The 12,963-nt window shown below is 38.0% G+C and overlaps 1 protein-coding gene and 1 long non-coding RNA gene across 2 annotated transcripts; one reads left to right on the top strand and one right to left on the bottom strand.

The window, feature by feature from the left end:
* Positions 1-1,212: 1,212 nt before the first annotated feature.
* On the top strand, positions 1,213-3,945 carry LOC119490815. Its single transcript, XR_005207483.1, has 2 exons — positions 1,213-3,237; positions 3,749-3,945. It is a non-coding gene; the product is annotated as an uncharacterized LOC119490815 (long non-coding RNA).
* A 1,263-nt stretch (positions 3,946-5,208) lies between these two features.
* xaf1 (XIAP associated factor 1) lies at positions 5,209-10,280 on the bottom strand. Its single transcript, XM_037774299.1, has 7 exons — positions 10,114-10,280; positions 8,745-8,880; positions 8,589-8,645; positions 6,968-7,196; positions 6,796-6,863; positions 5,762-6,019; positions 5,209-5,670 (listed from the first exon to the last, which is right to left on the bottom strand). The coding sequence occupies exons 1-7, from the start codon at positions 10,152-10,154 to the stop codon at positions 5,638-5,640; spliced, it is 822 nt and encodes a 273-aa protein (XP_037630227.1). The 5' UTR covers positions 10,155-10,280; the 3' UTR covers positions 5,209-5,637.
* Between the last annotated feature and the right edge of the window lie 2,683 nt (positions 10,281-12,963).

The following is a 12,963-nucleotide window of genomic DNA, read 5'->3' as shown; positions in this document are numbered from 1 at the left end:
GAAGTTGCTAGGGTCATTGAACATCCAGTGGTTCAATCACAGTTCCTCACAGAAATAACATTCCTTACCACCAGTGATCTGCTAGCACTGTAGGAAGTAGCAAGTGGCCAGAGCATGGCAAGTGAAGATAATAAAGGATACAATTAGACAAAACCCATTTTAAGACAACACATTTGTATTATGCAGTTATTGGAGAAATATATTATGGATATTTTATGCTGTATTTTGTCGACTGTTTAAATTCAGCCCAACTTTCAGGAGTTTGAGTAGTTCAGTAATACTTTGTAGGTTTGGTGGTCCTGCAGACATGGAGGTAAATATTACATAATGACACAAATAAAACTATTTAAGGCAGAAATAAAGAGAAATTAAAATGTATTGAGGAAGAAGATGAAGATCTGACTCTATGTATACAGTCCTGTACTGTCCTGTATTATAGGCTAAAAAGTAAATATTTATTTAGGAATATGCACCGTGCACTGTCCTGAAAGCATAGCTGTAGTATGTACGCTGAATGTATTCATGGTTTTAGAGGTTTTGTATGTAGAGGTCGTAGGGGCCATAGGGGAATATCTCACCTTAAGTGTTGTGGATGGGCTGCTGTAGGAAGATAAGAGAAGATTAGCTGTGAAGAAAAGAATAGGTCAAGAAACTGGGTGTTGGTGATGCTCTTCAAGGATAGGGGCAAGTAGTCGAGTACAAATAAAAAACAATGATTGTCCAGCTTACTTTTGAAGGAAGTCCTTGGTATTAGTTGGAAGTCTGGAAAACATCTGAGGCATTCTGATTTGAAGTTAAAAATCTGTTATTAAAGGAACAGTGTGTAACATTTCGGGGGATCTATTAGCAGAAATGGAATATAATATTCATAACCATGTTTTCATTTAACACCTGAAACTAAGAATCGTTGCGTTTCCGTTAGCTTAGAATGAGCCCCTTCATATCTACATAGGGAGCGGGTCCTCTTCACGGAGTCCACCATGTTTCTACAGTAGCCCTGAACGGACAAACCAAACACTGGCTCTAGAGAGAGACTTTCATGTTTTTACGTTACCTGAAGGGCACCGTAGTTCTCCGACACTCTTGTGAAACTGCGATAACGTGAACCGCAGAGGGTAAAACCGTGGTACCGCCAGACGCCATCTGACTTCCGTTGCTCCTAAAGTAGTGTTATTATGGTGAGGATGGCCTCTGAGCGAGGCGAACGGCGTTACCACGGTTTTACACTCGGCGGCTCACGTTACTGCTGTCTTGGAAAGGGAGGAGTGAACGGAGGGGTACTCAGTTGGTTGCAATCTGCAACCACACCACTAGATGCCGCCAAATCCTACATACTGTCCCTTTTTAAATCATGGATGACCAACGCGTTTTGAATTCTGATGAAGACTTGTTAAGTCGAAATGCGTTGATCATCCGTGATTTAGTACCAAGGACTTCCTTCAAAAGTAAGCTGGACAGTCATTACTTTTTATTTGTGGAAAACGTATCAGTTTTGATTTTCTCCTCACAGTATTTTAACTAACTTCAGTTGTTCCTGGAGGACTTGACACATAGCTATATTATATAACATAACTTTTTTTTTTTAAATTTTGTGGAACCTGTGGCTCATTTTCTTGCTTGCAGTCTCATTAGTCAACCAGCACATTGCAGCTGTTAAAGAAATATTATTCTTTTCATTTTAATACTGATTGTGGTATCACAGTGAATTGGTGAACATAAAGATATGTTGCACTGTTTATCGTATAACTATTTATAGGTTGTCATGTTATTTTTTTCGTGTGTAGTGAGAAAGAATATTTTGTTTTCAGAAAAATATATGGATTCAGCAAGTGCCTTTGAAATGATTGTTGCTATATATTTAGTGTACTGTACTTATGCTGCTCAATGATACAATATGTATTATTAATATTCATCAGATTATTTATCTTAACACGGCAGCCTCTTCTTGTTCCTCTTGATTATAAATATTGCTGTTCTAAACTTCCACCAACACAAAGATCTCTTCTACTGAATAGTACTGTTATTGGCTTGCTGGAATCAATTATATTTGCCAATTTATGTTTTTTGTTGTTGTTTTTTTTTTACTAAAAATTGAGCTATTTTCTGAACTAGAAATGAAATGTTGTAATGTACTGTAAGAGAATACCAACAAATTTATAGCTTTGCAAATGGAAATATTAAATAAGTCTCACTTCATTCTTTGTGTGGTTTATTACTGTTCTGTTCTTAATAATAATATTTTTATTATTACCAGTCATTAGGTGTATAATTTTTTTTCTAAGTACCTTCTATCTTATTACTTTGAATTTAATTTTACCAGAACAGTCAAATGTAAAGATATTGATTGCAGCACCAGAAAACATGACCGTGTCATGACATGTCGTCTGTTGCCATAGTAACCATTTGTTGAAATACATTTGACCTCGAGCAGGAGGCAGAAGACATCAAAACGGATACATCTGGGTGTCTTCAACTGCACCCGAACAAGGTATGGTTGAAGATGATACTTTTTTTTTGCTGAGGAGCCATGATGTGTCTTTGCTATTTCTTTTGTATAAAGAAGCTGTAAAGAAATTAATTTTTCAGTTTCACTTCATTTCAGAGGCCCATTAAATGATTTGTAATAAGTGATGCCATTCTGTTTTTTCAAATGTCTTTATCTATAATTCTAGTATATTGGTAATTACTTCCTGTTCCTTTTAATCTGCTCGTCTATTCTCCTGTGGAAGGTTCATCCTCATTAAACTAGTGTGCTGTTATACATTTCCTTTCTGTAACCAAAAGAATATTCATCAAATACGACTTAAGGGATTACTCCCAATATGACATTCTTGGGATTCTTTTGCAAGAAAACCTTCAAAACATTATTTATAATAAAATCTAGTTCTAAAAGTTCATCAGCCGTTCTTATATAGACATTCTTAATATGATCTCCTAGCTCAGATTAGGATCTATTTTTCACATGCATACAACAGTTTTGTGTCTCGAGTAGCAATAGCTTGATGTCATTTCCATCTAATTTTCACCTCTCCATCCCCTCTAGATTCTGTCTGAGGTTGCCGGCCAGCAGAGGATCAGAGATGATCTCCAAGCGGCCATCGTAGAGAATGAACTTGTTTGGAGTTTGGCCTAGGTCCGGCTGGCTTTGTTGCCTCCTGAGGCCTGCCAAAGAGCAACGCCACAATCATCCAGCACGGTCCCAGCTGCTCGCTGAGGTCCAGCAGCTCTCATCAACAAGTAAGGCCAGGACACACTCACCTCTGATTAGAAGGGGAAAAGGCAACAACTGTTTTTAAAGTGAGACAGTTTAATGATGCCAGTGGACATACGGCTATTATACCTGCTAGTTTAGAAAGGCTATAATCAAGAAATCTACAATATAAATACACCATATGGGAAGAATTCAAACAATATAATGCAAATGACAATTTTAACATGTCAAACTCGAATTACCGCCTCACGGTTGTAACTGTATGCCTCCACCAACCAGTCAAGTTGCGGTTTGCATCCATGTCTGTCCAAAATGTCATCACTTCATTCTATTAGACATTGTGTGAAATTGTCATAATTAGCATATGAATTCTTCAGTTATGGCAAAACATTAGTTTTGTGAGGTCACAGTGACCTTTGACCTCCAACTTCTAATCAGTTAATCCTTGAGTCCAAGTGGATGTTTGTGTGAAATTTGAAGAAATTCCCGAATACATACCTCGTACCTTGATGTGACTTTGACCTTTTATCACCAAAGTCGAATCAGTTCATCCTGGAGTCCAGGTGGACGTTCGTGTCAAATATGAAGAAGGTGTCCCTGAGATATCGTGTTCACGAGAATGGTTCGGACGGACGGACAACCAAAAAACATAACGCCACGGCTGTTGCCAGCACGGAGACATAAAAAATTAACAAGTATATATATAACCGTATAATAAAGGTTTTCAAAAAGTAGCAGTAAAAAAAGAAAATTGAATTATTACTACTATAAATGCTCAGAAAGTACCCGCCATGTTGCAAATGTCTGATTTACATGGATTGCACAGATTGTGATTTAAAAAAAAATAGTTGTGCTCCTGTTTGCTAACATGGTGCAACTCAGACAACCCTCAGACAGCGTTCTCTATATTGACCATGTCATCTGCACCCAGCACAGGGAGCCTATTATTATACATATCTTCTGAGCAGTCAGCAACAGCAACTATGTTTTTTTTCAAGATCCAGTTTTATAAAGTTCACTTCAAAATCTATGTGTGAATCTATTTCTTTTTCATAGGGTTTCAATTTAATTTCAATAGTGTTTTCTTCGCTTTATTCTAAATGTCACTGTAAGAGACTTTCTTTGTGCGATCTAACAAATTCTCAGTAATGGTTACACTGGTTTCAATCCTATGAGTTTGTCTGAGCCTCTTATGAAAAGCTTACATTTGTCCTAATATGGCCTACAAAACCCCTGAATCTTATTATCTTATTATATTTAGCAAAAGCTGCAACAAGTAACCAGAGCCAGTTGCTCCAGCTGTTGTGTTTACTAAGTGGAGATTTACATGCTACTTAATTAAAATGGCATCATACAAGCTAGTTCTTACATAGAGATTAACTATGACTAAATAATTAGGCTTAGTAACTGCCCGGTGTAACTTTTGCGTAGCTAACTGAACCAACCGACAAAACTCTGGTTAGCTTGTTAATATATTATTTTCTTAACTAGATTGAACTGTAAAAGAGGTAACATGGAATATTGTCAACATATCTGACCTGACACTTGATGAAAATTTGGTTCGACAACAATTAAAACTTAAAAAATATATATATTTCCCAAAGTTAACACACAATGTACCTCAAGTTACATAATACTAATAACATTAGCCTAAATGACGTTGGTCAAATTAGCTTAATCTTGTCCTCTTTCTCTAAATTACATGAATACTATTAACTAAACTTCATATGGACTCCAAACAATGAAAGAAAAGCGTTCACCTTGTGAGATCGTGTCAATATGTCACAGGAACTTACTTCTTACGTATGTTAAAGGTGCAAAATTCCAAATTCAGAGCATAGAGAAGCTCAGATTACACCACACACAGAGGGGGAGTGACTTCGTTCTCTGCTCAGGTAGACATTACTCTATATCTTTACATGCCATATTAATGCTCTGAATTTGGAACTTAGCACCTTTAATATGTATTTGAAATGAATGCATCTCAGACTATAACATAAACCTTTTATTGTTAACGGAGACTTTTTTTTTTAACATTAATTACTGTGAAAATTGCTCCATATGATGTTTCTGACTCAAAACATAATATTTACTGGTTTAAACAGAGGTAATTAGCATTACAGTTTAGTATCAGTATTTGTAATTAACAAAAGGAACATTACAAAGTTATCAGGCGTGTCAAGTTAACTTAGATACAGAGTCTCTGAGCCACTTTCTCTTATGCAAGCACAAAGTCATGCACACACTAACTAAAACTAAAAACCCAAATTTAAGCCTTCATATAAACATAAAGAAAATACTCTAAAGTAGGCCAATGATGAAATTACATTTGAACAGCCCAAATACTTGTCTTCCCTCCCTTTGCTAAATACGTATTGATCAAAGCTCTCTGAAGCAGCTTATCCATTCAGAGGACATCTCTCCCTTTATTTCAGGTGAATGAGGATTTGGCACTTCACCTATAAACACACAGAGAGGAAAAGGAAACGTCTTACCATGGGAACGTTTTAACAATGCATATATGAATCTTGTCTGATGCAGGAGAGTTACCTGATGCCAACGTAGTGTGAAGACGGGCAGGGCCAGGTGACAGTGGGGGCAGGTGCTGATCTGGTCTGGGTCAACTCCATTGACCCAGGGACCTCTGCTGGGTCCGTTTGACAGGGACATCGCCTTATAGGTGCTGCTTAGCCGAGGAGTGGCCACCTGCTCGGAGAAATCACCCTCATCCTCGCCCTCTTCCTTGCTCTCTTCCTCCTCTGGCGCGGCCTCTTCATCGTCCAACCTGCTCGCTGGAACACACTTCAGCTGGTTTTGGGGGGGAGATACAGACAAAGGTATTACACACTGATGTGAGAAGAACGAACAACATTCTTTTTCTTGCAAATTAAAAGTTGAAATGCAGTTAAACACACCTTTGCTCAATTCAGTACACTCAGGGGTTTTACTGACACAGCCTTACTTTGGTCTGGTATGACCAGTAGCTTATGGTGGTTGGGCTTGAGTTTGCCATGTTATGATTTGAGCATATTTTTTATGCTAAATACAGTACCTGTGAGGGTTTCTGGACAATATTTGTCATTGCTCTGTGTTCTTAATTGATGTCCAATAATAAATATATACATACATTTTCCTAAAGCAAGCATATTTGTCCACTCCCATGTTGATAAGAGTATTAAATACTTGACAAATGTCCCTTTTAAAGGAGCAATATGTAGTACTCAACTATGGACAATCATGCGATTAATCGCAATTAAATATTTTAATTGTTTGACAGCACTATTACTTACACATCCAGTAGTTACAGAGCAACATCATTAAATTGTAGTCTTGTTTGTGGCCACCTGGTGAGTCCGATATTCACTCTCCTTTAATCTGTCGTTGGTCTCTACTAACTCCTGAGACATATACTGACTTTTTAGCTGCTAAATGTTCCACTGTGATCACCAGCCAGTTGCTAACTGTCTATCACGTTTATACCAGTCATTCTTGAGTGAGATCATTACATATAACACATAACATATGTTTAGTTTCAGGAATTTTTCCCATAATATGTAAGAGATATGCTTGCATAAAACGTATACCTCATGTTCTTCTATCTCCTCAGCTGGTAATGACACCATACATCTGCTACAACTCGCTGTTGTTGTTGCTGTGGAAAAAAAAAACAGGCATGATGATAGTTAAAGAAAAATAAAGTATTGTGGAAGTTAGTTGGTGTTTGTGCAGAAACCTTTAAAGCCTGCATCCCCTTACTGTTGTTTGGTGGTAGTTTGCTGGTAGTCTGAGGAGGACCTGAGTCATCGTCAGCAGCTGAGCAGGTCAAGTCATGCTCGGGCTGGTCCTTCAGGGTGACGTAGCGGCCGCACTCCCTGCAGAGTTCAGTTCGACTTCCGCAGGCCAGACAGTGTTCGTCCAGCTCCTTCACCGGCAGCTCCAGCTCGCAGAACTGACAGCACTGCAGACGCTCCACGCACTCATCGGACTGGGAGACGGAGCAGAGCAGAGTCAGACCGGTGAACAGGTGTTTAACCTTTAGCCAGTGTTGATCTTTAGGAGGCTTTCGCTCTTTTTTTCACATTGACAGAAATTCAGTTATGGGGTAAAACTGAATATTTGCATATTCTGGGATTTTTTGGCATGAAAGTGGATGAATTATCTGAAGTTTCAATCCAGAAATATTATCGACCCTTGAAAACCGTGACAAGAGACCAGTTTTAAAAAGTATAGTTCAAGTTGAAGCAACGGCGCCCTAAATATCCTAACTTCTAATCCCTAGTGTGGCTTAAGCTCCACAAACACTGGATCCTACAGTTCCCATAATGCAACAAGATCAGTAGAGATGTTTCCTTTACTGTACGATACCAAAGAATATAGAAGCAAAGAGGCGAAACTTTGGAGCTTTATTGACAACAGCTGCGGTAGCGCTGCTGCCATTTTGGATTGAAAACGCCAATGAGTCTATAAATCAGAGGATAATTTTTTTCGAGGTAAATCAACTTCCCAGTGCGAACACTTAAATAGCCCTCATTTAAACCTTTATGTCCTAAAAGTTGTAAAATTAACTAATAGCTGAATCCAGAGTCAGACCCAGGGGACTGCACCGCCCTGCATATGACATATTTGGTTCTGCCAGCTTCCTGCTAGCTGTATGCGGCTGTAATAATGGATATATTGGTTGTAATTCATCACTTTTATTATCTTATTAATACACCCATGTGCTGTATGCTGTAAGCCTGTACCCTGGTGGATGTGCTAACGTCTCTGTTCCCAAACAACCGGCTATCGGCCAGTAGCTAGTAGTGCTAGTAGCATGACATAAACAGAATTTAATGGAGTTGTAGTCTATTAACTAACATGCAGGGCAAAAGCACAGGACACAACCTCTTATACATCCATGGTCTGTGGTCTATTGGACTCCATTTTGGATCCTTGACGTGAAAAAGCTTGAGATCGCTCTCAAAATCTGTGTGCTGCATTTTTTTAACTTCCATTTATGTCCATCGCTTACTTTATGCTCCTCTGGGAAGCAGCTGGGCAAAAAAGTTTAGTAAATAAATAAGTAAGTGAGTAAATAGTTATAATAGTATGCGTCTTTATAATATTGTTATTGTTCAATACAGGCCATTTCATTAGAGACATTAATTATGACAATAGAATAGAAATCATTTTGTTTTACTTTTGTACGGCACTTTGTAGGAGGACGTTTTACTGGTGTCCGATAGTTGCTTTCAGAGGCGTAGCTCTGCTGCTGGGCCCTGACGTTGCAATGGAACGAACAATTGACTTTCACTTCTTAGCAATATATGTTCTTTGACGGTACAATACGATACGTTATGTCCAGACAAACGGCACCAACAGTATTTACTGGACTTACCTCATGATCCGTTAGTTGACAGCGTTCCATCTTCTGGTTACACTTGGAGCACCTCACCTGCAAACATACAGAGTTGTAAACCTACAGAACATACACCATCATGTGTACGCGTGCGTGCGTGCGTGCGTGTGTGCGTGCGTGCGTGCGTGCGGGTACCAGGGTGTGCTGTGTCTCTCTGTGTTCGTTCAGTTGCTCTCTGGGAACGTATTCCTCACAGTCAGGACAGAGACATAAGAAGCGTCTGCAGTGTGTTTCATGCAGAGCGAAGTTGGCTTCTGCAACCTCTTTGTGGCTTAAAGAGAAGAGAGAGAGAGAGAGAGAGAGGGTCATCTTCTGTCTTTTCTGTTTGGGGAAGGTTTATTACAACTATCATGACAAGGAATAGAAAGCCACTGCTTATATATGCAGAGATTTACTGTATTTCCTTAAGGGTTCGTACATTATTCTATCATATTTAGATTCAACCACCCTCTCTACATAAATATAATTTGCTCAGTTTTCCTCCTCTTATATATAACGCTCCAAACTTATGCTAAATGTTTGGCGAGGAAAAACTGGCATGGCAATTTTCAAAGGGCTCCTTTGACCTCTGACCTCAAGATATGTGAATGTAAATGGGTTCTATGGGTACCCACGAGTCTCCCCTTTACAGACATGCCCACTTTATGATAATCACATCCAGTTTGGGGCAAGTCATAGTCAAGTCAGCACACTGACACACTGACAGCTGTTGTTGCCTGTTGGGCTGCAATTTGCCACTATGATTTGATCATATTTTTTATGCTAAATGCAGTACCTGTGAGGGTTTCTGGACAATATCTGTCATTGTTTTGTGTTGTTAATTGATTTCAAATATTAAATATATACATACATTTGCATAAAGCAGCATATTTTCCCACTCCCATTTTGATAAGAGTATTAAATATTTGACAAATCTCCCTTTAAGATATATTTTGAACAGATTCAAAAATGTGCGACAATCATGCGATTAAATATTTTAATCGATTGACAGCCTTCGTTTTATTATATTATATATTCAAACCTGTCAATCCTGTATCATGACAGGAACATGACGTACTAAATATAGAAAGTGAAAGGACACTTTGTATCCTCTGTTTCACTTAATGTTTTCTCATGAAAGTACTCGTATAAAACTCCATTAAAACATTTTACAAATTCATATTCCCTTTCCATCACATATTCACCAGTACAATGTGTTTGATTTCTAATTTCTTTCAAATATCGGCTGACATAGATTACCTATAATACACCAAGCAGGACTTGATCCCACTGCCTTGTGAGGTGTTAGTTGGAATACAGCCGCCCAAATCATACAGAGACTTAAATATTATTCAATATAAAGTTAAATTATGCGAACTTTAACTGCAACCCATGTGTAAAAGGTCCAGATTGTTTCACGCCCTTCGTACAGTAGCCTCCTATATTTGCTTGTCAAAACAACATGAAACCACCTGACTTTTAAAGTTAATTTGCCATTTGACACAATAAACTAATAAACTCTCACCACTTGTCGCAGGTGCGTGTTGCCTCCTCGTTGTTCTCCATCGACAGAAACCCTTCAGTGATGATCCTCAGGAGAAGAAGAAGAAGTTTAAAAGTCTGACTTGATATTTTCGTCTCGATTCACCAGAATAGAAAGTGAAATCATTCTGTTGCACCACAGGTTGCTACTGTTGTGCTTATCTGCCACCACAGGATGGCGCCAAAGGTCCAATATGACCGCTCTGGTTGTGTCTGTTGAGCCTGATTGTGACTGAACAGCTGAGATATACAGTATATATATTATATATATATAAACTGTGTAAATGGTCTTGGGTCCTCAAAACATATGTCAATATTCTGCCTGAACAATAATTGAGTAACGTTATTGCCCAACTAACATGATGTGGGCATTAGCTGTGTCTTGAACTGTTAAATGTGTGATATTATAATTAGGGCTGTCAATCAATTAAAATAATTAATCGCCGTTGATGGCATGATTGTCCATAGTTAATCACAATTAATCCCAAATCAATCACACATTTTTTATCTGTTCAAAATTCACCTTAAAGGGAGATCTGTCAAGTATTTAATACACTTATCAACATAGGAGTGGACAAATATGCTGCTTTATGCAAATGTGTGAATACATTTATTATTGGAAATCAATTAACAACACAAAACAATGACAAATGTTGTCCACAAACCCTCACAGGTACTGCATTTAGAATAAAAAAATAATATGCTCAAATCATAACATGGCAAACTGCAGCCCAACAGGCAACAAAAGCTGTCAGTGTGTCAGTGTGCTGACTTGACTATGACTTGCCCCAAACTGCATGTGAAAGTGGGCAAGTCTGTAAAGGGGAGACTCGTTGGTACCCATAGAACCCATTTTCATTCACATATCTTGAGGTCAGAGGTCAAGCAACCCCTTTGAAAATGGCCAGTTGCGAAAAGCTTGTATGACATGGTTTGCACCAATGGATTTCTTAGTTTACCAGTATCTGATACCAGTATCTTCACTCTAGCTTTAAAACTGAGCCCGCTACAACCTAAAAACTGCAAGTTGCGTTTATCGTTAAAAGAAATTAGTGGCGTTAACAAAATTTGCATTAACGCGTTATTATCATGTTAACTTTGACAGCCCTAATTATAACCCATTGTCCTTAGGTTTCAACTACAAGGTGATCGTAGAGTATATTTAATAACCCCTGATAGACATGACATCATGGGAGGAAGCTGGATTCAGCAGTTAATTAATTACCATAATGAAGTACTAGGCTACTGCTTTTGATGGACTCAGTGAGCTGCTGGACAAAGGGGAGAGGATGAGTTAGAGCGAAGGTCAGTGGTGAGTGATCAGATGATGAAAATACAAAGTCACATTTTGAAGGAAGTGACACTTTAAGAGACTTGTGCTGTATTTTTATTCAGTTGCCAGTTTATTGGATTCATCTAACAAAAATGAATACTATCTAATACAACAGTCCTGCAATAAATCCTGTCTTCATGAAGGTTATAATGTTTTTGTTTATTTTTTGTTGAAATTGTAGGCTAAAGGACCAGTGTGTAACATTTAGGTGGCTCTATTGGCAGAAATGGAATATAATATTAATGTTAATAAGTATGTTTTCTTAAGTGTATAATCACCTGAAAATAAGAATCGTTGTGTTTTCTCAACTTAGTAACTCGTTCCCTCAATTTAGTATCTTGTTCCCTCAAGTTAGTATCTTGTTCCCTCAAATTAATAACTGATTCCCTCAATTTAGTATCTTGTTCCCTAAAGTTAGTAAATTGTTCCCTCAATTTAGTATCTTGTTCCCTCAAGTTAGTAACTCGTTCCCTCAATTTAGTATCTTGTTCCCTAAAGTTAGTAAATTGTTCCCTCAAGTTAGTAACTCAAAGTTAGTAACTCGTTCCCTCAAGTTAGTAACTCGTTCCCTCAATTTAGTCTAAAGTTAGTAACTCGTTCCCTCAAGTTAGTAACTCGAAGTTACTAACTCGTTCCCTCAAGTTAGTAACTCAAAGTTATAACTTGTTCCCTCAAGTTAGTACTCGTTCCCTCAAGTTAGTAACTCAAAGTTAGTAACTCGTTCCCTCAAGTTAGTAACTCAAAGTTATAACTTGTTCCCTCAAGTTAGTACTCGTTCCCTCAAGTTAGTAACTCAAAATTAGTAACTCGTTCCCTCAAGTTAGTAACTCAAAGTTATAACTTGTTCCCTCAAGTTAGTACTCGTTCCCTCAAGTTAGTAACTCAAAGTTAGTAACTCGTTCCCTCAAGTTAGTAACTCAAAGTTATAACTTGTTCCCTCAAGTTAGTACTCGTTCCCTCAAGTTAGTAACTCAAAGTTAGTAACTCGTTCCCTCAAGTTAGGAACTCAAAGTTAGTAACTCATTCCCTCAAGTTAGTAACTCAAAGTTAGTAACTCGTTCCCTCAAGTTAGTAACTCAAAGTTAGTACTCGTTCCCTCAAGTTAGTAACTCAAAGTTAGTAACTCGTTCCCTCAAGTTAGTAACTCAAAGTTAGTAACTCATTCCCTCAAGTTAGTAACTCAAAGTTAGTACTCGTTCCCTCAAGTTAGTAACTCAAAGTTAGTAACTCGTTCCCTCAAGTTAGTAACTCAGTTAGTAACTCGTTCCCTCAAGTTAGTAACTCAAAGTTATAACTTGTTCCCTCAAGTTAGTACTCGTTCCCTCAAGTTAGTAACTCAAAATTATAACTTGTTCCCTCAAGTTAGTAACTCAAAGTTAGTAACTTGTTCCCTCTAGTTAGTAACCCAAAGTTAGTAACTCATTCCCTCAAGTTAGTAACTCAAAGTTATAACTTGTTCCCTCAAGTTAGTAACTCAAAGTTAGTAACTCGTTCCCTCAA

The sequence above is a fragment of the Sebastes umbrosus genome, chromosome 7, assembly GCF_015220745.1.
Source record: "Sebastes umbrosus isolate fSebUmb1 chromosome 7, fSebUmb1.pri, whole genome shotgun sequence".
Taxonomy (NCBI): domain Eukaryota; kingdom Metazoa; phylum Chordata; class Actinopteri; order Perciformes; family Sebastidae; genus Sebastes; species Sebastes umbrosus.
This window is presented reverse-complemented; position numbering and strand designations above follow the sequence as displayed.